The sequence below is a fragment of the Pseudopipra pipra genome, chromosome 16 (genome assembly GCF_036250125.1).
Source record: "Pseudopipra pipra isolate bDixPip1 chromosome 16, bDixPip1.hap1, whole genome shotgun sequence".
Lineage (NCBI taxonomy): Eukaryota > Metazoa > Chordata > Aves > Passeriformes > Pipridae > Pseudopipra > Pseudopipra pipra.
In genome coordinates, this window is record NC_087564.1 from 9266779 (window position 1) to 9292498 (window position 25720).

General features: G+C 37.1%; 1 protein-coding gene across 10 annotated transcripts; it reads left to right on the forward strand.

The window, feature by feature from the left end:
• VWA3A (von Willebrand factor A domain containing 3A) lies at positions 1-25650 on the forward strand. 10 transcript variants are annotated; one of them, XM_064672992.1, is made up of 34 exons: positions 1-417; positions 934-1016; positions 1247-1367; positions 2004-2128; positions 2207-2281; positions 3476-3530; positions 4329-4427; positions 5267-5373; positions 5647-5772; positions 6781-6889; positions 7278-7343; positions 7805-7930; positions 8155-8293; positions 8377-8480; positions 8662-8742; positions 9320-9414; positions 9692-9811; positions 10213-10287; positions 10907-11051; positions 11723-11921; positions 12438-12508; positions 13549-13707; positions 15160-15250; positions 16214-16324; positions 16855-16952; positions 17105-17257; positions 17921-18029; positions 18713-18857; positions 19327-19471; positions 20525-20676; positions 20946-21072; positions 21666-21763; positions 22118-22181; positions 23376-25650. In XM_064672992.1, exons 1-34 carry the CDS (start codon positions 16-18, stop codon positions 23379-23381), a joined length of 3981 nt encoding a protein of 1326 aa, XP_064529062.1. In that variant the 5' UTR covers positions 1-15; the 3' UTR covers positions 23382-25650. The 10 variants fall into 10 exon arrangements, with proteins under 10 accessions (XP_064529062.1, XP_064529063.1, XP_064529065.1 ...); XM_064672993.1 differs by having other exon boundaries at positions 20528-20676; XM_064672995.1 differs by having other exon boundaries at positions 7841-7930.
• Positions 25651-25720: the final 70 nt, after the last annotated feature.

Consider the following 25720-nt stretch of genomic DNA (forward strand, 5'->3'; position numbering starts at 1 on the left):
AGGGTGTCCTCTCAGATGTCCCCCTTCAGGTGTCCTCCATCAAGTGTACCCACAGCAATCCCTGCAACTGTCCCCTCAGGTGTCCCCTCACGCCCCCCGCCCACACCGCCCCCAGGGGCGGGAAGCGCCGCGCCGGGGCCGCTCCGTCTCCAGCGGCAACGCCGTAACACGGCGGAGCCGCCGCTCCGAGCCGGGCGGGGACCGCGCTGGGCCCCTCCGCCCCCGGACCCCCGCACGGGGGAAAGGTCGGGGGAGCATCGGGAGGTGCTGAGGGGGCTTGGCGGGGGATCCCTGTCGCTGGCGCGGTGCCCGCCCGGGATTCCGGGGCGTGCCCAGGGAGGGTGGGCAGGGAACGGGGGAGGTGAGTCCTGCAGGGCGGTGCGGGGGAGCCGAGGGGTTCTTCCCCCGCCAGGGGAGGTGAGTCCCGGGGGACCGTGCGGGGGAGCCCAGGGGGGTCTTTTCCCCCGTGGGGTGAGGAGGGTCGGGGGGACGGGAAGGGTGTGCTGACTCCACTGGGAGCGGCAGGGCCCCGGTGGCCCTGGACGGTGGAGCCCAGCGGAGCGAAACCCGGCATTTTATGATGGTTTTTGCTCAATTCTTACCGCGCCTAAGCCCGAGGGGCAGCTCTGCGTTTTGCTGTGGTTAATCTGGTTTCTGGCTGTGAAGCGGGTCTCCCGGCAGCTGTGCACAGTTACATTTAACTGCATAAAATCCCTTAACAAGCAGCTCCTGCAGAATAGTTCCTAAATCTGTTTTCTGTAAATGGATAATTGTAACTTCTCTTTGTTTGTTTTTTTTTTTAGTTTGCTGTTGTCGCACATACAGTATAAATTATCATTTAAGTTGCTGACAATATCAACAATACCTTTTTAAGTCGTGTTTATTCCTGAGGATTTAAACATTTTTGCTTTTTGTCTTTTTGCTTTTAACAAGGCTAAGTCTATTCATATAATGGATACACACATCAGGAAAACGGCATGGTTGTTGGACAATGATCAGTTTTTGGAGAAAAATGGGTGAGGAAATTGTTACAGAAGCTTGTTGGGGCTTCATACATAGATATAAATTTTAGCTCATATAAACTATGTACTATGTCCCTTCAAAACATTTATCATATATTAAATGAATGTTTAAACAACTGGCAAAGTATAAAACAGTTTCTACAGAACAAAAATTAAACGACTTTACGACAATACAGGAACATTATGGGTAATGAAGTAATCCCATAAAATTAATTGTCTTGTAGGGTGGCCACAAAATCCCATGTACAGGGTGATCCCCTACCATGGCAAGATTTTACTGCGTCTCATCTAGGACCAGATAATGGATTATTGGGAACACATACCAACAAGACACAAGATCTGCTGGTAGGCGAGTTTTCCTGCTAAATGGAGCAACTAGAACAGTGACACATACCCACTATAAATACAGAGTGAGAAATAAATAAGCTGATAGACAACTAATATGTTTCCTTACATATATTTGCATATACACAGACAATTTGATAGATATAATCACTGAAGTGACGCAAGTACATGTAGTTGTTCTGCAGAGATAAATCAGTCTGTGAACAAATCAGGCGAAACAATAAATGTAGATCAGCTGTAGACCCTGCATTTTTCTTCAAAAAAGCAGAAGGCTATATGTCCCTTCAAACTCTGAGTCACTTTTTGGAGATGCTTATTTCGTTTTCCTCTCTGGTAAATCACTGGGGTATTTATTTTAATTCTTTTACTGAACTCTCCTATTTCTTGTCTTCCTTCCTGTCTTCTCCAAACTCAGTTCTCCTTCCCCTTCCTTTATCTCACAATCTGGGGGTATTCTGAAAGCTTCTTTTCCTTTACATTCCATATCCAACAGAGTAATCCAGTAGCTAAAATTATGTTGTTCTTGGACATGCACTGCCTACCAGCAGCTGTCCTTAGGACATACATTTTTGTCACATTTGAACAGCACATTTAATTCCTCATGCTGCGTGTAATTTTTTCTTATTTGATCCACAGAGAGGACAAATGAAGACAATACAGTCTCAAATGATGCAAACCACAGAAGAATGGATAAGAAACTACAGTTTAGAATCCTTGCAATTAACATTAGAGTATCTGGTAAACAAGGGCAATATTATTTCGTAAGTACAACACTACCCTTGCTGCACTCAGTCCTAATTTGTGTGCACCTCTGATGTTAATTATGCACAGTGTTCCAGGAATTCAGGAGATGGTGTTGAAGGGATGGTGTTTACAGAGGAGACTGTTACTGATTTTGAGTCCAGACTTTCTGAGTAAGTATCAGTCTTGTTTACAGTTTTGATCTGTAACTGATTCTATATCCCCACTCCCCAGGACTGCAAGTCCTGCCTTAAATCTTAATTTGTTGTCTGTGGGAACTTCAGAGTACCTCAGCATTAAATCCTTTCTGCTGAGGTTTAGGGTAGGTGATAATTGTGTGTCACTACAGCTGAAGCTTGGGGTTCTTTTTAATGAAGCAGCTCATTTTAGAAAGGCAGCTATTAAATGGTCAGGTTTTCACAGGTAACACTGTATTTGTGGGTTACTTTTACTGGGTTAGTTTCAAGTCATGGATCTAGTCATGACATGTAGAAGTTAAAAGTTTTCTAAGTGAATTTTAAATGTATAAAATCAAGGAAACTTAAACTAAGGAAATCATTTAATTAATAGGTTCAATAAACTGTAGAGTAACTATAATGTTTTTACTGGTCTTCACAATTCCTAGGAGTGCTGCCACTTCACATACCTCACTGTGTCTGGCTTTTATAAAAAAAAAGCAGCTTTTCTCTTTTGAAAAAGCAAAAAGGTTTTTCCCCTTTCAAATATTTGTTTAAACTTTTTGTTCACCAAATTGTAAAAATCCTGTGCGTGGTTTTAAAAAGAAGTAGGTTAAAGTAAAACAGTCTTAGAGGCCAGCAAGCATTTTGTTTTACCTCAGGTTATACCTATTTTGGCATTAAGTTGTTGAAGGTTGTGCTGTAGTTAGTCTGGCACAACAATGAACGTGCTGCCTTTCAGTCACAATGTTATATTTCATAAGTGTCTTAAGCAATAGTGTAGTTTATATTAAATACATCTCCTGACAATAAACTGTGTGTGATGATCTAAACTCAGTAGTGCCTGAGCTGCTGTTGTTCACATATAGAGGTGGTGAGTATCCCTCTCCTGTTTCTGAACAGAATAAACCAGCAACTTGTTAGAAAACATTTCGGTGATCCAGTTTTTCAAACACCTACATATCTGATCAGTCAAACAGCTTTAGGGGAAGGGGAATTTAAATGGTTAACCCTGCAAGCACCAGTTGTGTAAGAGCACTGAAAACAGTATTTTTAAACACCTGTTTCTCAAAGATTTTGCATCTGTGAGAGAAAGGATGTGATGAAGAGAGATGGTTGATTGTTGATTGTTACACTGAAGCACAATGCCAGGGAATGCCTTAGCTAAGTGTGTGCTATGCCTTTTGTCAGAGCAATTGAACTTTATCAGCAGAGAATTCAGTGGCTCTTGGAGGACAGCAGAAAGGTAACTTTGACTTTGCAATATATTTTTAGAGTGGAACTGTATATGAAATTAAAGAATAAATTAACTTTTGAATACTAGTGAGAAGTGACTTGCAGAAAGCTTATGCATTTTCATTTTTTACTGTGAGTTCCACATCATGTGCAGTGATCTTGACAGTGGATTGGTTTTTTTGATCTTTCATTGGTATGCAGTTTTCTGCTTTCCAGATCTAGTATTTTTCTTTCTCTTAGCAGTTTTAATCATCAGGACCTCCCAGCACAACTTAAATGGGAGCAGACAGTGCTGAGCATCCTCTGATTGGAGTGGGACTGTCTCGTAGTCCCTTGTGCCCTCTCTTGCCCAGCTGGTTATGCACTAACTTTGCCCAGCAGTGCTAATGCTCAGGATGTAACTCCCTCTCAAAGGGGAGAAAGAAGGGAGCAGCATTCCAAAATCTGGTTTCCACAAAGTTGCTTGATTTGGCCTGAAGGAGATGCTACAGACAATGTTATGTTTGATTTATCCTCTCAAACAATGAATAGGTTGTCTTGGGAAGGAGGTTATATGATTCACTGGTAAGGATTATCTGGGACCCAGTTAACTCTTTTGTTTCTTTTTCTTAACTTTTTTGTTTCTTTTATCCCTTTTTTCCTTCTTTTTTCCCTCCTTGACTTTGTCACTGTGTCATCTTTAGTCTAAAAGGTTTAAAATGAAAATAAATATCCAGTACATGATTTAAAAATGGTGTTGTACAGAATAAACCGTAAAATTATTAAAATTGAGATAAGCTAGTATTTACAATTACTTGTCTCTTGTAAGGTGTTTGGTGTTATAAAAGGAACCAAAGTGGGACTTTTGATTGATGTGTCTCACATGAGTTATGGACCTAGACTACTGGATTTTCAGAAGGACCTTTTGGTAAGTAATAATAAAGTAAGTTCTGCCAATTCTAACATTACTGAAGTAGTATTATTAAATTTTCTCAATTCTGTCAGTGTTCTCAATGGGATAAACTTGCCTAACAGAACAGTTAGAGGTAGAACCCAGTTGTACATAGAGCTGTTTATAATAAGTATGGTTTTCTTATGCCTTTACGTTTTGTCACAAGGCACATTTCACAATCTTGGTCAGAACCTTGGTGAATTAATCAGTTTCTGAATTCTTGGAAGAAAATTTTCCTTTATTATGCTCTTTATTTTTAGAAAACTTTTGTAGTAAGGAAGGAAGATATAATGTAGCTGGTTTGCTGTCTAAATTTGACATTTGGTACGGTTTAATTTCCCAAATAATTCTTGAATTGTTTAACATCAATTTATATTATCTGCATCTTTCATTTGTATGTTTCAGATAAAACTCCTTCAAGAAAACTCAGTTTCTTTAATATCTGAACTATTGTTTAGCCCCATGCATGAACATGTACTAACCATTTTTAGTACTTGCTTGGTTGGTGGATATGTACATTCTAGATCAGGGTTGTTTCATGTGCTCATCAGCTTTACAGAAAAACTGATACCAGTACAACAAATATTCCTTGACTCCTGCCCCATTAACAAATCAGTTGGAAGACCATAGATTTGCAGGTTTTGTCTCTGTACTCCTCAAATATTTGAATATGTATGAGTTTTTCTTGAAAGCTTTTCTCAGTGGTAGCTGGAAATACTGCTGTCAACTAATTTTTGGGAAATTACTATTCTTAATCTTTTACATAATAACCCTACTACTGGATAGTAATGCATTTTCAATTTTTTGTTCATTAGTGCTTAATAGATGAGCAGCTTTGTTATAAGAAGCAATTGTACTGCCTCTCATTCAGTGCAGAAATTTCACCGCTGTGGGAGAGTCCAAAAAACATCAACATTCATGTGTAAGTAAGTTCATTTCTCTGAAAAATAAAGGTGTTTCAAACAAGGCCTCCATTTAATTAGAACAATCTCTTGTAGGCAATAGTGTTTTTTCATCTTGTGCCTGTAGTGATTTTAAGAGGGGAGAAAAAGCAATGAGTTCAACATGCAGTCAGTGATTTCCAGCTGGTCATTCATGTTTAAAGTACCTGAGCAGCTCCCGTGGTTTGTAGTAATTTTCATGATCTTCTTCTTTAGCACCTGTACATATTCTTTTTCTTTTTTCCCCCTCCTAGGCTACATGAAGCAAGACAGTGGATACAAGAGCTGGAGCCTGGTCAAGGCTGCAATTTGCTGAAAGCCTTTAAGCATGTCCTTACAATGAAAGAACTGAATTCCCTGGTTCTTATTGTAGGAAGCTGGTAAATTCATTCTCTCTCTTAACATACAGCTTTAGCTTGGATACAGAATTGGGACAAGAAACCAGGCTGGATACAAAAATACATAGAAAATTTAAGATCCAGGTCTTATATGTTTTTAGTTCATACCATTGAATTCCTTTATTTGTTCCCTTTTTTACTATTTATAAATCTCTTTTCTGATATGAAGCTACATTTTTCTTTTGCAGATAGATTATCACAGTAATCTATTGAGAGTCTGCTAGCTCTAATTTTACATCAATAAAATCCTTCAACATCATTAAGGATGTCACTGAAAGGGTCCATGCCTCTGTGAAGATTAGAGGATAAGCTAGATTTTGCTGTAAAATAGCATTAAATGTTGAAGGATTGTCTTCTCTCTGTCATCTTAGTTGTGCTAATGGAAAACTTAAAATTTCTGATTAAATAAATGAAACCAGGCTGAGATTATATAAATTATGGACATAAATTCTGCAGTTCTATTGTCATAATTTGAAAATTGCAATATTGCAGTTGGGATTACAAGGAAAAGACTACAGTAGGGATTCTAGGAGTGTTACCTTACTCCTAGTTTATTAACTGTAAGTTAAGTTCTAAAGCACAAAGCAAAGTTTTCCTTTCATTTGGGCCTTTGGAAGACAGTGTTGAAAGGTTTTCTGTCATTGTTTGTCACAGGGGCCAAAGCCACAACTCCTAATTTTTATCTTCCAGGGCCAGCAGGGAATAATTTAGATAATTTCATCCACAAACTGTTGTGAATTGGAATAGAATCTTAGTGCTTTTGTTATCATTCAGGTTTTCAGGACAGAATTAAACCCTAGTAGTGGTACCTCAGTAATGGTTGAAAAAGGGAGAGGAGGTCAGGTTGTGCTAAATGCATAAATCATTCCCATGATTTATTATTTCTTTCCCACTGTTTTTTCTTCCCTGCCTTCTTCAATATGGCCTTTTTTCCCCCCCATTTAATTACTGCCATTGTTAATATCTCTTTTTCTTTACTTTTTGTATCAGCCCTGATCAGCCTTTTGAAATATTGTGTGATTATGCTCAGCAATGTTTGCTGGGGAGAAAACTGCAGATTCACACTGTTACATATGATTGCAGCAATCCTGCTTCTCTTGTAAGTAATTGTGTTAATAATTAACTTCCTTAAGTGTCCTGTCTTTTTTTTTTCCTATTCAGCTGTAATGCCTTCTCTCATAAACTTGTGGGGGAGCTGACCTAGTCATTAGAGAGTTCTTGATTTAGTGTTATATTTTCTTTAGAACAGATTTGCACACATGAAAAAATCTGTTTGGAGCATCATCTTGTAACTTTACTGAGTTAGTTTTTCAGCCTTATTAAAATAAGACTGGTAAGCAAATGATGGAAACATAATTACTTTGGCTTTCTCACTACATGTACCTCAAAGATTCTTTTCCTGTCTCTAATTGAGAATTGAATACCAACAACCCAAAAGAGACTAGCAAATCAAAGTAACTCTTTTTCTTCCTGTTTATATTGTGTAGGCAGTTCTGAAGAATCTTGCAGAAGCTGTAGAAGGCCGTTATCATTGCTACTCTTCAAAGGGAGAGGTGGGTGACAGTTAGAGAGGCAAAGCATTTTTCTCTCTTTTTGATGATTCTTCCCTTTGAGGCAGTAGAATAATTATGATCTGAGTAGAAGTTGCTAGCAGGGCTTGGTACTGGAAGTCTCTGTCACAGAAGTGCTGAGGAAGTGGTCAATAAACCTGTGGTTAGTTCTTTCTGCAACTGAAAATGTTCCTGAAAGCACAATAAATTCTGCAGATACTGTTTACTGACTTACAGCTGATGAAAACAGTGGTTTATTGTAGCATGATTCAAAATAATAAAATAATATCTTGTTTATAAATTATTACTAATTTATATGCAGTGCATTAAATACATTTACACTCAATTCTGCTATGCCAGGCAGTCTTGTATTGATGTGTGCACTTTAAAATAAGAAAGCTGGTGTGGGTTGGTGTTTGAATAGTAGTTAACTTATTTTTCCCCATTTGTTTTTATATTTGCAGTATTTTGATAGCAGTGATTTTCATTTGCTACTTCAGGAGTTCCTGAAGGCCAAGGACCTACTCAAAAGCATCAAGCAGACTTTTCAAAGAAGACTTGGTGGCTTAGTTAGTAGTAAAACAGCAGATGTATCCTTTCATTTTCAGATATATGTTGAATAACCAAGGTCAGAAATGTTTAGGTTCACAATATGAAAAAAAATTTATAAATAATCAGGCATTTTCAAAGTGTTTTGCTTGTTGTAATCACAGCACTTTAGTTTTAATTATGTCCACCATACTGGATACCTCAGACTGAGCATAAAAAAAATGATGCTGAAACTTGCAAGAGCTTTTCTTAAAATCCATTTCAGGTTTCTGCAGGATTTGCAAATACAGCACCTTCCAGCTTCTTCCCAAAGCCTCCAAAGCTCAAAGGACCATTAGTTATTCAAACACCAAGTGTCCTGGCCAAAACCTCAACAGACTGGTTAAAGACATATGGATTGAAAGGTAGCACAGAAGGAAAAACTTAACAAATATGAAATATGAATCTGAGTGTGTGTTCTATATAAAGTATTTATTTCTTCCTATAGCCAAGAAGTTAAACCTTTATCAAGTTCTGGCTCCCAATGCTTTCTCTCCTGTGGTGGAGTTTATACCTATTCTTAAAAAAAGAATATCATCAACTCTGCATGAGGTAAGTGATGAGGAACGGTTTTTTTTCCTGTGTTTGTTTCTTTCTATTGCTACGTATTTCTAGTTAAAATCAGTGCTTTGTAAGTTAGTGAAATTCTACAGGCTTTAAAAGAAATTTGAACCATAGATTCAGATCAAATACTACTGCCATTCTTAAGAATGATTATTATTTATCCTTCTAGAAAATCATGATGCAGTTTGAATGGCATGATGGAACTGTGAAAAATATCCATGTTGACCTGCCAGTATTATACAACTACCAGGTGAGTTGTCTGTCTCAGGGCTGGATTACCATCTAATTATTCCACATTAAGTGTCCTTTTCTATCTTGATATGCCCTCATATAATGCCTGCATATACTTGCAAAGGTCATTTTCTGTAGAGTTTAGACAAACTACCTTAATGTCTTTAATTTGATGCTGTGTTAAAGAATGATACATTTGAAAATACTGTGTTTTTTTTAAATAATGTGTTTTGTTATGTACACTGCCTAAAAATGCTGTTGAAGAAATGGTAAACTTGCAAAAGCTGTATTTTTTAAGCTTCTTTTTTTCTTTTGATAATATGCCTGACCACTATTTTGGGACGTGCTAGCAAGAGGAAAAGTGAAGAGGAGAGTTTAGACCTTTAGACTCCTTGTTGCTTTTTTATCACTGTATGTTTTTCTCATGGACTGTATTCTCTTATCGTTACTAAGAATGAAATACTGCTGTCAAAATGAACGAAAATCTTTTTTTTTTTTCATTACTGTGCTGTCATGTTACTTCTGTGTTCATCATTTGATGATAAAAGACTTGAACTTTTTATTTTTAACATAATTTTTCTGTATTTTATCCATAGAAACGCCTTACTAAAATGGTAAATATCTATGAGAAACGAATTGACTGGCTCTCCATTGCTAGCAGAAGAATATGGGGGAGTGTTTGTGAAAAGAGGTATTGTATCTGACAGCCCTTTTTTGTGAGATTTGAAGTCTTCATCTAGTTCTGTGTTTGAGGATAGTGCTTATTTACACTGTGTTTGAGGCCTTACCCAACCTCAGTTGCACAGTTGCTCTTTTTTTCTAAAATCTCACCTTATGTTTTGCAGAATTAAATTCAGTGTTTATACGTTTTGATACACAGGTAGAAGATACTTTTCCCCTGGCAAGTTGGAGTGCAGTGAAGATAAAAATACATAATGAAATAAGATTTTTTTTCTTTTCTTATCCAGGGTGGTAATACTTGTTGATATGTCAGTGACAAACTCTATGTACATCACCCATATCCAACATTCTCTGCGACTTTTACTTGAGGAACAAATGTCAAATAAGGATTACTTCAATATCATAGCGTGAGCAACTGCTGAAGATTCTTTTAAAATAATTGTAATGCATTGCCATGAAACAGGTCTGCTCAGAGACTGTAGTTACTAATGGACATATTTTAGATTTTTAATTGTATTTAATGTTTTTTAGTGAAGTAATTGCAAAACTAGCAATGGTTTGTCTTTATTGGGTGAGTGCATGGATCAGATGAACAGAGATCAGATTAGTAATTAAAAATCACTGGTTTGGGTGTGGCTCACTGGAACTGATTGCATCATCCCTGCAATCCAATACTCATCCTGCTATACTGTTCACAGCAGTATTAATACCCCAAACGAGATTTTTCTTTTGCAGTGAATTTATTCTTTCTTTTTGCTTGTTCTAAACCATAATCTGCAAATTAATTGCTGTTATCTTTCCATGTAAGATTTGGGAGTGACATTGTGCCTTGGCAGCAGGAACTGCTTCCTTCCCATCCAGAAAACTTAGAAAAGGCTTGGAGGTAGGATCAAATAATTATCCCATGTGTGTGAGTTGCCATGTTCTGCACTGATTGTTCATGATGGGTTGTTGTAAAGACACTATTATAAAGTTTAATATGTCTTAATGACTTTGTATTTCATGTATATACACAATATATATGTACACAGATACAGAAATGTCTGTGTAAGAAATGCACAGGTTACATTAGGAGTTGAAGACTGCTTCAAATACAACTGAAATGTGAAACCTGAACTGTGTTTTTTCCCCATATACTTTGGAAATAAATCCCAGGTTTCTTTTTGTGGAGTCACACCCACAGTATTTTCATTATATATCAGGTTTCATTTTCATTTCTATAAGTTCTAGTATGCTAACATTTTTCCATATAAAATTAAGAGATAATTGTTTCCTTTTTATGCTCTGTATCTCACCTTAAAAACTGGTTTTCTATGGTGGCAGTACATAAACTAGAACAAATAATTTGGGCCAATATATAATTTGGTTTTGCACTCTGTCATTCTCAAAAATTTTAGACTCCAGTGCAGTGTTATTTCAGATTCTTAGCTCTCTTTATTGCTTTAAGGAGAAACAAAAGCTTTTGTTTCTTCATTCTTTGAACTGTAAACATCTTTTTTTAGATGGGTGTTGAGCTTGCAGTGCAAGGGCAGTAGAAATTTCATGAGTGCACTCAGGAGAGCTGTAGAAGTCGACTTCAAAGACAAAGAGAAACACAAATCACAAGGACTTTACCTGCTGACTACTGGAATACCTGATCAGGAAACAGTAAGTATCATCATAGGCAACTCTTCTGTAAGTTCCTATCAGAATTGTCTCAACTCTGGTTTTCTCTCTTTTTTCTCCTTTTTTTCTTTTCCTTTTGCTAGTCATCACAGTTCATTGGCAGAATACTCCTCCTTTACATCCCTAAGGCAGCCCCAACTTCCATCTCTGCAATTGCTGTTCATGTGTTGGAGGCAGCAATTATTAATAATGTGCCATTCATGGAAAATTCAAACTTTGCTTTTGGATTCCTTCCCCCTCCAGCTCTGGCCATCATTTCACTGGACATTCCTGCGTTTGAACAACTCTGATTTTTTGTATGGTACCATTTCCTCATAACTCATGGGAACAAAGACACAAATAATTGTCCAGTGAAACTCCATAGTACCCTGTGTAGAGACAGCTTCTGTTTTTAACCACAGTAATCCCTTGCTTGGATACATGTTCATAGTTCATGTGCTCTAGGGCTGTTAAACCATGTGCACAGCCCAGAGTTCCTCACCATGAGTGTACAGTGAGGTGTCTCTTCTCTGGAAATTCTGTGCAAACCTAAGAAATCATCAGATTGGGAGGATTTGTATATCATTTATAAGTGTCAGGAACCAGTGGAGTAGACAGAAGCTTGTCTGAGGTAAGAGGGTCACTACTGATGGGTTTTTTTCTCTGTCTTACAGCACACCATCAGTGCTTATGTGGCTGAGGTTTGCAGAGGTTTTGATTTACAGCTTCATGTCTGTCTGTTCAGTGCCATGGAGGACATTGGCTCCAGTGGGGTTATCCCAGCCCGCTATGCCAGCCCTGCAGAAACTGCCAGTGCTTTTAGAGAAATAGTGCAGGCAGCCAGGGGCAGATTCCACTGGTTTGGAGAAGCAGGTATGTGAGCAGGGAGGTCAGCACATACTTCTTTTTCATTAATTAAATAATATATATTAATGCTTTTTATACTCCCAGATCAGGTGGTTGGCTTTTTTTAGGTTATGCCAATGCTCTACTAGCACTGAGATATAAACTCAAGTTGTAGTTTTATTGAGACTTTCAATTGCATTGCAGAATATTATAATGCAGCCTTAACACAGCAATTTGGTATTTTCTATTTGAATTCACCATTTTCTGTTAGTTTTTTTTTTAAATGAGTGTTTAAAATATAGTAATATATATATTACTATATATATTATATATAAAATATTATAAATGTATATATAAAATGTATATATATTATATATAATATACTACTAACATGACAGGTTCAGATAGTCAGGGTTGCAGGAAACAGAGGTTTTGTGATTCTTTTCTCTGATATTTGGCATATCTACAAATTGTTGTACATTTACAAAAATACATATTTTGTACACTCTAAAAAACCCTAATTAGTGTCTATTTGATTATCAGGTATTTTTGAAAGTGATGATATTACTAGTATTGTGTCAGAAATGGAAAAAGCAAAAAACTACTCCCAAAAGGTATGAATTATATGTAACTTTTTAAATTATGTATTTCTTCCTAAAAAAAAATTCAGTGGTGTTTGTTCAGCTGTCAGTGGAGGAGATTGGACAAAATGAAAATCCTTGCAAGGGCAGGAATGTTCTGGAGCATTAGAACAGTCACCAAAGGGTAAATATGGACTGGGAAGCAGTTGTACAATAGCACTGCAGTGACTGGTGTTGGAGTAGCCACGATTCCATATCAGATGCATGGATTTTACAGTTGAAATGATTCTCCTTTTCTTTGCTAATCCTGTGATGAATGTTTCTGAAATAGAATTAATTGTTCCTTATAATTATATATATGAATAAATAGATCTAAAATTTATATATGTTATATAACAAACATAATATTATGATCTTAAAAGTCACAGTGGAGGGAGAGTTGTCACTGGCACAATACCTTTGTTCAATTCTAAAACAGTTGTTTTCTGAAGTGTACCAAGGGTGTAGCATTAGACCATATCTCTCCATATACATTCACATGACTTTTTTCCAAAGATATTTAACAAAATAACTGAGGCAGTATAGCCAACCTGGCACTAGAGTGGTTGTTTCTTATAAAAGTGTGATTAGGAAGAGTTATGCAGTAAGATACCTGTCCAGAGGGCTGAGCACTTTGTTGGATGTAAGCCTGAGTCACAAAGGTTTTTGGTCTTGTTAAAGAAGAGTCAGTGGATATTCAATGACATCTTAAAATATTTTAGTATCATTTAACAGATGCATATACTTGGTTCACCATCTTCCAATTTGTTCTAGCCCTGGTATGCATACTGTTGCCTTTTCTTTTGGAATGTTTGCTCAGAGCAGGAAGGATTTCCATCCAGTGTGTTTGAGCAAGCACAACACAAAGGGGTGTTAACTATTCAGTTAAGGGTGTTAAGCATTATCAGATTGATCAATTCAATATTAATTTTATTTATTATTACAGTAATAAATATAAAATACCTGTCTTTGAAACTTCATGTACTTACATTTCACGTATGTGAATTCCTAAACAATGTGAACTTCCATTTCAGTGTGCATTCCTGGTGGAATCCTTGAAGCAACGTTCAGTAAATCAGTCTGTTAATCCCTTTACACCAGAAGGAGATTCAAATGCACTTACAAAGAATGAGAAAAGAAGGCCACAGAAGTTGCCATCTCCTAAACCCACAGCTCCAAGCCCGGCTAGAATGGTTTGAAATGGTCCCATTGTTAATGTGCTGGGGTTTAATTAGAGATCCTTCCCAGATATTGGATGCTGCTCTTTGTGACAGAAGTGCTCAGCTGAATATTTGAGGGAATTAAAACAGCACTGTGATAGTACTCTGAATTTCCATTTGCATTCAAAATGCTACCTGTACCAAAAATTACATCTTACTGACTCCTGCTAAGTAATTAATTGTAATGGAATCACAGAGTAAAGGTGTCTAAATAATCCCTGCTCTGATATTAAAAGCTTAATGGTTAATGAAAATATGGGCAAAGCAGAAATGTGCTTTACCAAATTACATCTGTTTTGCAAGTCCTTCTAGAAGGTACTGAATTTTATGGTGTTCTGCTCATTTACAGATGAGCTGCAGCTCAGTAGCACATCCAGCATAAAACAAGAGCAGGATTCAGGATTTGTTTCCTGCCCACTGTGCTTATTTCCGTGGAGTTACACTACTGAGTCCTTTGGGATTTTGCTTATGTTTTCTGTGTTGTTTTTGGCTGTGCACACATTTGGTTTGAGTGGGTGTACAAATCTGTAACAGAAAGGGACAGTGCCAGTGTTTACCATTTTGGTGTATAAATTAATAGATACAGGGCTTTCAGTTGCAGAGGATGTATTTAACCTCTCACCTGGAACTTTCAGCTCTCATGGGAACAGCATTGTAGGTGTGGGAATGCAGGGAATGGAAATGTAGGTGTGAGAATGTTGCAAAGACCTCGTAGGTGAGCTCACACAGGCCTTCCAGGCTGTTTTAGCAAAAGTGGCATATTCTCAACACCTCTTCACAAATGCAGGGAAAAAGTAATTACTCAGGGGTGACTACATAGCATAGTTTTGCAGGGATTAAAATTGTAGAAAACTGGTACAGGGTTGTCTGTAGATGTTTGGGGATATTTATAGTAGTGCTGTATGTTTAATGAGATGTCACTTGATGGCTCAGTGTCACAGCAAAAGTCTTATCCTACAGGAGGGTTACACAAGTGCTGTGTTGTTTAGCAGAGTGCTCAGCCCCTGCAGGGATGAGCCATACACCTAAAGGAGGAATTACTAGGGTCAGCACTAGATTTCCAATATTCAGTAAAATGCTGAGGAAGACAGTCTACACTGTATTTTATAAAACAATGCCCTCACCATACTAGACTGCTCCTTCAAGTGGCAAAAGTGGTCCCAACTCCTCTGCCTGTAGATGTTGGTCTCCAGTTTTATGGCAGCAGATGATATCAACAAGATAATAAAAACAGAGCAATTAAAAGTTACTTCACCCAGCAAGAAACTACAAATTAACACATTGTCATGGCAGTCTGCTGACTTGTCAGAAAAGCCTGAGTAAAGCAGGAACTAGAGAATAGTGAAGGGTAGTTCCAGTTTTGAATAATGCAGTTATGATCCAACTGAAACATTTTTTACAATTATTTTTTTAATGTGCTTATAGGATGTTAAAGACAACCATGGTGCAGGGAGAAATACTCCTGTAAGAGTCCTGGCATGGCGTCCTCCTAGTGCCAAAGCAGAAATTCCACCAGGTCTGGATGGATTAGGGGCTTTTGCTCTTCAGTTTCTTTGGGGTTTTGCTTAAAAGACAGTATTTAGATATTTTATTTAAGCTTTTAGAAACACCTGAAGTTTTAATCTTTAATCAGACTGATAGAAAACATTGTGGTTGTTTTGTGTAGTGATTTTCAGCTCATATGATTGAATACCCTTCCTGTATCAGGAAATGTCTGGTGTGTGTGGTGGAAAGTAGAACCCAGCTTTGTCCACACTTGAAACCAGAAGGCTCAGCAATTCAGAGGTTTATTATGTTATTAGTTCAATATATCCATTTCCACTCATACTGTTAGATCCTATTGTCATTAATATGCTGTTTCACTTGATTTATTTATGATCTGGTAATGAAGGAAGATTACAACACATATGTCAGGTTGTCTGAAGTGCTGACTCTTACAACTGTTCCTGGTATATGAAAAACTCAATTGATTCCAGTTACTCTTGGTCCCTTAAAGTCCAATTCATTTCTCCTCCATTTTTTTGTAGTTTTCCTGTGTTTTTTAATTTGCATCTTTGCTAACATTTGCAAATTTATTTTTTTTTTACATTAAATTTGAGTCTTCAAATCTACTGATTTATTGAAATTAGAATGTTGGTATGTAGCAGTGTTTACAAATCTGGATTCATATTTGCTCTGTACAAAGTTAATTGGTTTTTCCAGTAAATATTATGCTTATTCAAAGTCCTAATATTTTCAAATTAACTCCTGTTACATTCTTCCCGATGGTAATTTATACATTTGTACAAGTTTTAGTTCCATATCTATGAAAGCCACATAAGTAATTCTGTAATAGGATTTTTCTTAACCAGTAGCTAAGAAAATGAAGTATTTATGATTGTGGTAATAGGAATATATGAAGTGAAGAACAGGGTTGCATGTAAGAGTTTTATCTAGCTGAAGTTAGTTAATTTTTTTTTTATTTCTTATTTATTTATAGCACAAACAGTAAAAGAATGGCCTCAGACTGAGAATAAAAGAAAGGATAAACCAAGGAAGCAGCCAGAGCTTTCTCTATCTGTATTTTACACTGATAAAGGAAGAAATGTGGGTATGTCTTACCAGGATAGGATGGGTGAAGCCCCTTTTCTTATCAGCATTTTGATTATAAAACTGTCAGGTTGTTAAGTCACTGATAACTAATGTGCTTTAAACAGTGAGTGGAAGTGAGTTTATCAAACAGGGGGAAAGATTTTTTGGTTTGAGTGGAGGTGGGTGGTTCTTTCTTTTTTTTTTCCTTTTTATTTTCTGTAAAGTCCTTTGGCATCTTCTGGTCAAAGGTGCTCTAAGTTAAAATGCTGTCATTGTGCTTTAGATCATTATAGAAAATTTGGGTTGGAATTTTTTGAAGGTGACAGTTGTTCAAAATAAGTGGGTTTTTTTAGGTACTTTGATATATAGAAACTGTACAATTTTTTCAAACGTGGAATTGTGTATGAAATGTTGGTCTGTGGGTTTGGGGGTTTGGTTTATTGGGGGTTTTGTCTGGTTGGGCTTTGTTAATCAATGGTCATATGTGATTCAAAAGGGCTATATTTTAACCTAGAGCTCTCAATATTACTTGTTCATTTTCTTAAACAGGTACAGTAAACCAGAAATATCCAAAGACTATGTGCATAAGAAAGTCTGTTCCCCCTGTTACATTGCCAAAAGAAGAGGAAATCTGTTCAAGCAAAGAGGTAATTTTCTCCTTACTAATAAATTGCCATTTTGGAACTATCCATCTGAATTAATGAGAACGTGTTGACTGTGATTTTGTACAATGTATTATTACTTAAAATTAAACTAGTATTTCCCAACAAGCAATTGTTCCATTGTTTTGTCTTACAAGTGGCTGACCAAGTACAGTATAAAAAAGCTTGAATTGGAGTTGCCCAGGCTGATGTTTGGTCCAGGCTGCACCCACCAAAACAAGACTGTGGAGTCTCTGCACAAGAAAGTATCAGCAAAATACTGTTCTATCTTCCCTAGTGCAGAAATCAATGTAAGTTTTTTCAGATGTCATCTATCTACTTCATTGAAAGCCTTTGTATTTGTTTTAGACAGTGCATGTTGATCAGTATTTGTGGCTTGCTCCCTCCACTCATCTCTGTTCTTCTTTCTAAATCATACTTGTAATAGAAAGCCAGAGAAGGTCTTTTATTCACCACAAAAAAAAACATTTAGGATGTTTGAAGTCCATGGGATCTTTAGGGTGTATCTCTTCTGCTCATATAGTATGAAAAATAATTTTAAAATTTTAAGTAAATCTTTTCAAAATGGTGTGTAAGTTGAAACTGGGAAAATGTTAGATCTTGATTTTTTAGTTTGTGTAGTGACTGGAGAGAAGCACAGGAAGGATATTATTGCTCTATCACATCTATAAACTCTCAGAAATAATGCAAGAGATGCATCTGTCCAGTCAAATTATATAATTGTGTTGCCCAGCATAGCTGGCTGAGATGAGAGCCAAGCTTCCCTAATTTGGGTAAACCAGTTACTTACCAGCAAAAGAGTCACAGAATTGTTTTCTTGCCCTATTTCCTGGAGGCAAAGACAAAAAAAAAAAACTTGGTCTCCCTGTTTTCTAATGCCAACATGGCATACATAGCAGCTGAGCTCAGATTTCCTGAAGTAAGATGTTCCTGTACAAACTGCATTTTTCCAGGGGGTTGTGAAACATCTGCAGTTTCAACCTAAAGAGCTGGAAATCTACACAGAGCAGCTGGAGCGAGTGTTGCAGCGCTACCTCCAGAGGGTACAGTGGCTGCTCTCAGGTATTGCTGTGGAAAGCACAACTTAAATATACACAAAGTCTTCTGCTCTGCTGTTTCTAATAGAAACAAATCCAAACCTCAAATATGAACAAAGGTTTATCTGGTTTGCGTTTCATGGAAATTTTAAAACTCGTTTTTATGGATACAGGAATACAGTGGAATTTTCCATCTGTGTAGCTGATAAACATTTAGTTTGCTGTGAAATAATTGGAGCTGTGATGTAAGTTTTTACTTTTTGGATGTTGTGTTCCTGAATACAGAACTAGAAGCTTTCTATCAACAAAATATATACAGTAACATATACAAGCTTTTAAATTAGCTTTTTTGTTCCTTTTGCTAAGAATGTGCCCTGTTTAGAAGTTCAGCATCACTGCTGGTGAAAAGCATTTTGATCTCTGTGTTGCTCATAAAGATCTTTGTTTAATTTTTTGCTGGATTGTGAAGTAGGAGCTGCAAATTATTTAATGCAAGTTGCTACAGTTGGCTAATAATTAATGCTTGATAGTGCTAGATTTGAAATGGCAGAAAACTTTTCTATTATTAATCTTTTAACTACCTAGTTACTGCATAGATTAATGATGTAGAAATGTGCCCAGAATAACCCCTAAAATGAAGATTTACAATATGCTCAATAAAATACACCTGTGTAATGACCCTTAATTAGTTTTCCTGTTCTGGCCCAGGAAGCCGAAGGTTGTTTGGTACCATTTTAGAAGCAAATGTCTGTGTTTTGATTGACACATCTGGTTCCACTGGCCCATATTTGCCACATGTCACAAAAGAACTCACCTCCCTTATCTGGGAACAGCTGAGAAGAAATGAGGTCAGGTATGGTGAGTTACTGATAAAGATTGAAATCTGCACTACCTATTATGTAATAATTGCTTGTTAATTACAAGCAATACAGTGCTGAAACACAATCCAAGTAATTGTTAAATGTTAGACTATAATATGCATGTGACATAACTGCTTCTTCTGTTCTTTTTAACCAGCTTTTAGTTCTGAGCTCCCTAAGATCTGAGCCTGTGTTGTAGGCTGATGCTGTTCACTCTTTTGGGCTCAGCATTCCCAGAGGTTTTCTGTTCATGCAGAGTGAGAGATGCTTTGTGACTTCTCCAAAGTTTAATCCAACACTAGGTCCTGGGGTGGGGGATTTGGTTGGGGTTTGGTTTTTTTCTATTGGGTTTGTGTTTGTGGCTTTTTTAATTAATTTATTTATTTACTCCAAAACTGCCTTATCCAAAGTGACTCATCGTGTTGGTGAGGGTTAAATGTTGTGGGTCATCTTTCTCCTCAGGTTTAACCTGCTGAGATTTGCAGAAAATACAGAGAGTTGGAAAGAGTGTCTTGTAGAGGCAACTGATGAATCATGTCATGATGCTGTGCAGTGGGTTTCCAAATTCCATGCCCATGGTAACACGTGCATCCTCACAGCTTTACAGGTGAGTAAATTGGCTGCCACGTATTAGAGAAGACGTTGTGTCTTGTGGTGATAAAACACTTCCCCCTGACTGGTAACATTTTAGGGAAATGATTAGGTCAAAGCATACAACATTTTTATATGCAAAGCATTGAAACCAAGCTGCTGTTTCTGGCCCCAGGGCTCTTTGATACCAGAATTAATTACTCACACTGAGTTTTAAAAATTAATGTCATCTGTCAATAGTTGCATCAATATTTGTGTCCAAAGAATACTGGAGAGAGAAAATAGCCAGTTGCTCAAAATTATGTTTATGTACATCTGTGGCTGTGGTATGGTGCTCTGAGCCAAAAAGGGTTTTTAAAGAAGCAGTTTGTTGGAATTTCATAGGCTTTGAGTGCAATTCTTGAACTTCAGTAGCAGGTGAAGAAACTTTTCTCCTATAAAAATGTTCAGTGTAGAAATTAAGTAGTACTAATAATTTAAAACAGATGCTGAAGGAACTCACAATTCCACAAGATTTAAAATTTGAATCAAAAAAGAAGTGTTGCCTTAAATGAATGGTTCTTCTTCCAGACACCCTTGCACAGTCTCCATATAAATTTTATGGAATTCATCATGAATCAAGTCCAGTAGAACTCTGAGGTGTGTCTGCAATACAAAAATGTCCACTGAGTCAATGACTGTAGCAGTTTTTCATAATATGAAAAGGTCAAATCCTAATGAGCCTGATTTTCAGACATTAAACATCTTTAACTCCTATGAAATGTGATGTAAAAAATCTTTTGTCAGCAGTTCTCCAAAACCAATTAATTTTCTTATTTCAATGAGTCAATTTTTAATGACTTCCTGCTTATAAATATGTTGTCTTTTGCTACAAATTATCTACTTTATTTTTCAAATGTGTATCCTTGGTCTCTTTCATGATTAGTGAAAAGGAAAAGACAAAAGTAAGTCGATTAATGATGTGGTAAATAATAAAACTATCTTAAATCATTGGAATTATGTTTTTCTTCTTAAATATAACTTTTCATATAAATGTACTAAGTATTTAAGCTTATGTTTTGCTTTTCAGAAGGCTCTCAGTTTCCAAGGTGTAGAGGCACTGTATCTACTGACTGATGGAAAACCAGACACCAGTTGCAGTCTGATTTTGGAAGAAATTGAACGATTGAGAAAGGAACAAGATATTAAAATCCACACCATTTCTTTTAGCTGGGCAGACAGGTATATGATACATTGCAAGAACAACAAAAAAACTTTCCAAATTACTAGTTTATTTATTGTCTCTGTTACCAAGATGGGAACAGGGAAGGTTGTTCTGACACAGGTATTTGCCACATGACTTACGTTTCATACAGAAGTTTATAATCATGTCCTCCCAACTATTTTTAGATGTAATATTTTTTGAGGAGTTCTTAGAAATTCTTTTTCTATTGCTGTTACTTTCAGAGAAATCAATTTTCATAAGCAACTTTCTACTTTGTTGTTAACAGAGGAGCTAATGAATTTCTGAAGAAACTTGCTTCCCAGACAGGAGGGCGCTACCATTGCTGCTTTGGAGATGAAGATGGACAATTAGCAGCACACAGAATATTGGCAGAGGGGCTTGAAGATGAAGATGTATGCTAAATGGAGTGGTTTGGGTTGTTTCATTTCAACTTAGTTCTTCACCAGAAGTCAAACTGCATTTAAAAAAAAAAAAAAAAAAGAGAGAGAGAGAGAAAATAACACAAAACTCCTAAGATACTTCACATTGAAACCAAAAGGAGGAATCTTAGTATTTGTCTTTGCCTTTCTTCTAACTGCCTTGGTCTGGTGCCCAAACCCAGGAAAGGAGTATACAATGCAATATAGGTTTTGAAAAAGAAGTAAAAAATATATCTTGGACCACTGTGGATTTTAAGCTAACTTTAGCTTTTACTGTGCTTTCTTATGCTTGCCATCTTGTATTTCATTTAAGTAATTGAAAAATCCTTATAGAGTGTTTGGCACATTAATTCTCCAGCATGAGACCTCAGGGATTCCCACAGCAGAAAAATGTTAGTGAACAGAACCAAGTTCAATCTAGAATTGCTCTGCTCTCCCCTTGTAAGACCAAGACCTTCTCTGCAAGTAGGGAAATGTAGAACTTAGGCTCAGTTAACTAAGTTGGTAGAAACAGAAAATAATGAATTGTTGCAAGTTAAAGTAGAATATTTTAACTATGTTTTCAGGATCCAGCTTTCCCTTACTTTGAAGGAGATGATTTAAAGAAACTTATTCAAGAAGTAGCAAAAGCTAGAAGTTTCTTAAAGCAGGCAAAATCTTGGAGGTGAGTATTTATCAAGAGTCTTTGTATTTTTTATTTCATGGAAGGAAGACAAGAGTATCTGACTCCCAGTGTCTGCTATATAAAAAATAGGATTGGAGTGAAAGACAATTAAATTGTATTGATCCTTATGTTTCTTCATTGTTATCCTTCCTAACTGCCAATCCAGAACCAGAAAGCACCATTTCAATGGTAATAGTGGGCAAAAGTACGTGCAGAGAGCTTTAAAATGCATTATACCTCTTCAAACAAAAGGTTTTGTCATCCAAGGACACAGCTGAACAAAGGCACAAAGGTACTATGTGCCTCTGTGAAAAACTGCTGAAATTCTTTGAGATTTGTTTTTCTTTCAAACAGATTATTACTTGAAAAACGGAATATAAACCAAAAGGACAATTCCAGCTTTCAAAGAAGTGCTCAGGTAAATAGATCATAGTTTATACAGAGTTCATGTGTTTCAGTAGAAGGCTAATATTTCATAAGCCTAATGTTAAATGTATTCATTTTCAGCAGGGAGTTTTTCCAAAGTTGAGATAATTTGTAATGATTTTAGTTCTTAGCTGAGCTGGTCCCCAGAATAACCCAATATAAACACAGAACAGTTGAAAGGGGACAGTGTTTGGGGTGAAAGGAGTAAGGCAGGTGTGTGTTTGTGGTCCAGCTCATTCTAAGAGTGAGCAGTTAAGCACATTAGAGGGTTAGAACCAGATGTAATGGCTGTAATAACAATTGCTGCATGTGCTGCATGATTTATCTGTTAAATGAACAAGGCTGACTGAAAAAAGACCCCACTAATAGTAAAGAGCCTCAGCAAACATGGCACTGTTGTTACAGAGTGGTGGGAGAGGCAGCTGGGCAAACTAAACCTCTCCCAGAGCCAACCTCCAACCTGCTGCTTTTAAACTGGCAGAGTATCACAGGAAAAGAGAAATGACTGGGTGGAAGTACTTTCTCAGAGTTAAGCAAGACAGAAGCATTTCCCACAGAGCTGTTTGAGGGAGAGCTGTGGACACACAGACAACTGCAGAGAGTTGCACTACAGAACTTTGGTCTGCCAAGATATTCGTCAGGGAAATGGGTAATGCAGACATAGTGAGACTGGTTTTTAAATCCTTGTTTCTGTGGCTGTAGTTTGTATTTCCTTTTAAAAACATTGCCCAGTCATTCAAAGAGGAGAAAAAAGAATCCAGTCAGCCCCACTGGCTAAGAATGCTTGTTCATGGAGAGTGGAACCTGGAGCCTGGCCAGGTATGTGCAGAATTCAGCATTTAAGGGCTGATCACTCAAGAGAAAAGCTTGGAGAGGAAATGAATGTATAACCATCCTGTAGTAGCAAGGAAGTTGTTACAGGCGTGCAGAGATAAACCTAGTGTTCCACAACAACTCAGTCTTTCAGCCTTCCAAGGAAAACTGTATTGCTTGTAAAGCATATAGGAATACATTCCTATTAAAGTACTTCAGAAAATACATAGCCCTAGAGCACCATTAAACATGTAAGGAAACTTTCAATTTAATTTGTGTTGGTTTTCCATTGCCATTTTGTCAGGGGTGATGGTGAGCCTGTGCAGTTTATATATTTTGAGTTTTTAAAACTATTCATGTGCTTCACTTGTAGGATTAAATTTTAGATGAAGAAAAGATGCTGAAGAGGTTTGGAGTCAGACCACTAACCTGCTTCTTTTCAGAGTGTGCTCAAAGCTTCCAGCAGAAAGAGAGAAGATGAATTCTTTGTTGTCACAAGTGCTGGCCAGAGCAGTTGCAGGTGATAAGTGCTGCATTGACTCCACTTGCAGACTTTGCAGGACTCAAAGTAAATCAAGCCCTGAACTCTCCAAAGTTTCAGCATAAGTAGAGGATAGTTTCCAATATAGCTGATACAAATTTTAAAAGTGTATGTATTTCTAATATAATTAGGAGTTATACAGGGTTACAACTTTTGTTTCTATTCTACTGCATCATATTAATAATTTCTTCAATTAGTTGTTGGTATGTCCAAATTGTCTTTTTTTGGAACTTGGTTTGAGATTTCCTTCCTGGTGCTCATTATGCCCAACAGATGGGATGGATGGCTGTGATATTAGGAAGAGAATTCTCTATGCCAGTTTTGCATAGAAAGTCCAAGCAATAACTTCAGTGCAGAAAACAAGCTTGGAATTCATGTTTTTGTCAAGAGAAGTTTGCTAATAATTATTTCTACCCTTTGCTTTTTAAGTTGCCAGTACAGAAATATTTAGAGTTAATGATTCAGAAATGATCAGACGTGCAAACAAGTAATATATAGTTGCTGATACAGCTTGGTTATGTTTGTGTAACCAGACACTGCTAGTCTTCTAAGCAATTCTGTTAAGTTCTTATGTGTTTCCTGTCTGGAAAGATTTAAAGTATGTTTGCCAGTACCAGCTGATTTATGAAATACACTTTTTTTTACTGCAAGGCTTGGTAATGACAGCTCACTAGTATTTTGTAGGTGTTTATTGTTGCCTTTAAGAGGATTATAAATTTATCTCAAGTGTTTAATATATGCAATATAATAAAAATGGATTCAGACTGCAAAATTCAGATACTTGATCTGCATTTATTTAAGAGCCATTTGCATCTCCTGAGTGCCAGCTGATGGGGATGACTGGATATACTTTGATATGGGAGACAGTCTCTTTTCTGTCCCTCCATCTCTTTTGTCTCTATAAAGAATTAAACACTATCTGCATCATAGAAGTCTCTTTTTAGTGTTGTATGCTCTGAACCAGGTGACTCCTGCATTCCAGGTTAGTCCCAGCCTACACTGGAATACTGCAGTTAAACTGGTGCTTTGTGCTATGCTGTACTTCCTGGGATTTTGGTAGTGTATATGTGGAACTACTGAGATGCTTTGATATGAAAATGTTAGTTATAAATTAATAGGATTAGTTACGTTTCTGTTTGGAGTATAGAAATATTAGATGACAATCACTGATAAAATAAGTGAATTTGTACTAAGAAATGTTAAAACAGTAAATCCAGGTAGGAAGGATGAGTGTTCTGTATTACCAGGAAGGGTTTCTTATATGTTCCTTGGAGGAAATGTCACAGTACTGCAGCATAGATTCTGATATTCTTACAAAGGTCCTTTCAAAGAGCTTAAAAGGAAATATGCTTGTGCAGGTGTGGTAAATGATCTCAGAGGCTCTGTGTGAAGGAAAAGTGTCATGCACATGTCCAATTTCAGTGGGTTCTGTTAAATTACAATTGTCAAACCTCTCATTTTATAGCCTTTTTTCCCCCTGTGTAATACTTGGTGTTCAGATATTTTACTCATTCAAAACAACTCCATTTACATGGGCTGATTGCCAATGGATCTGTGTAATCCTGAGTTGTGGCAGCCTACACTCCTACTCATCACTCAGCTGTTTGTTTTGGCTTGGACTGGTTGTTTCTGTGGGCAGAGCAGAGCACGTGTCTCTGGTTCTCTTGAGCTCTCACACTTAAAGTAGGTATTAGGAACTGAGGAATCTTCTCTTTGGTTAGAATCTGTGTAACCCCAGAAGCTATAAAAGTCAGTATTTAGCTATTACACCCCATCCAGGGTGCCTGCCGAAGCCTTGTTGTCTTGGAGGCTGGTCAGCCCTGCTACCCACTCACAGCAGCTGCTTCCTTAAAATACAGATCCTGTCTCCTTCTTATTACCCACCTGGAAACTCCCATCCTACCTGCTTCCATCAATCTGAGGGCTACCAAGCCAGGAACACATTTTAAGGAGATGGTTCATTTGGGACGATCTGAGTAATGGAGTGCTCTGTGAGTAACTCCAGTGTCAGTCTGTCAGGTTTATGTCACTTGCTTTCCTGCTTTATGCTTCCTGGAATGCAATTCACTGTATTCAAGACATAATAAAAGAGGAGTTTTATAATTGACCAAGATGCATATTTTTCTGCCAGCTCGTTTGTAAGTCATGTCATTGCTGTGACTCACTGAATATGTTGA

Coding starts and splice junctions, on each gene's coding strand:
- VWA3A (XM_064672992.1), top strand. CDS start 16: ATGTCCCCCTTCAGGTGTCCTCCATCAAGTGTACCCACAGCAATCCCT. Junction 2,282..3,475: donor TTTGAGTCCAGACTTTCTGA/GTAAGTATCAGT, acceptor GCCTTTTGTCAG/AGCAATTGAACTTTATCAGC. Junction 5,374..5,646: donor AAAAACATCAACATTCATGT/GTAAGTAAGTTC, acceptor TCCCCCTCCTAG/GCTACATGAAGCAAGACAGT.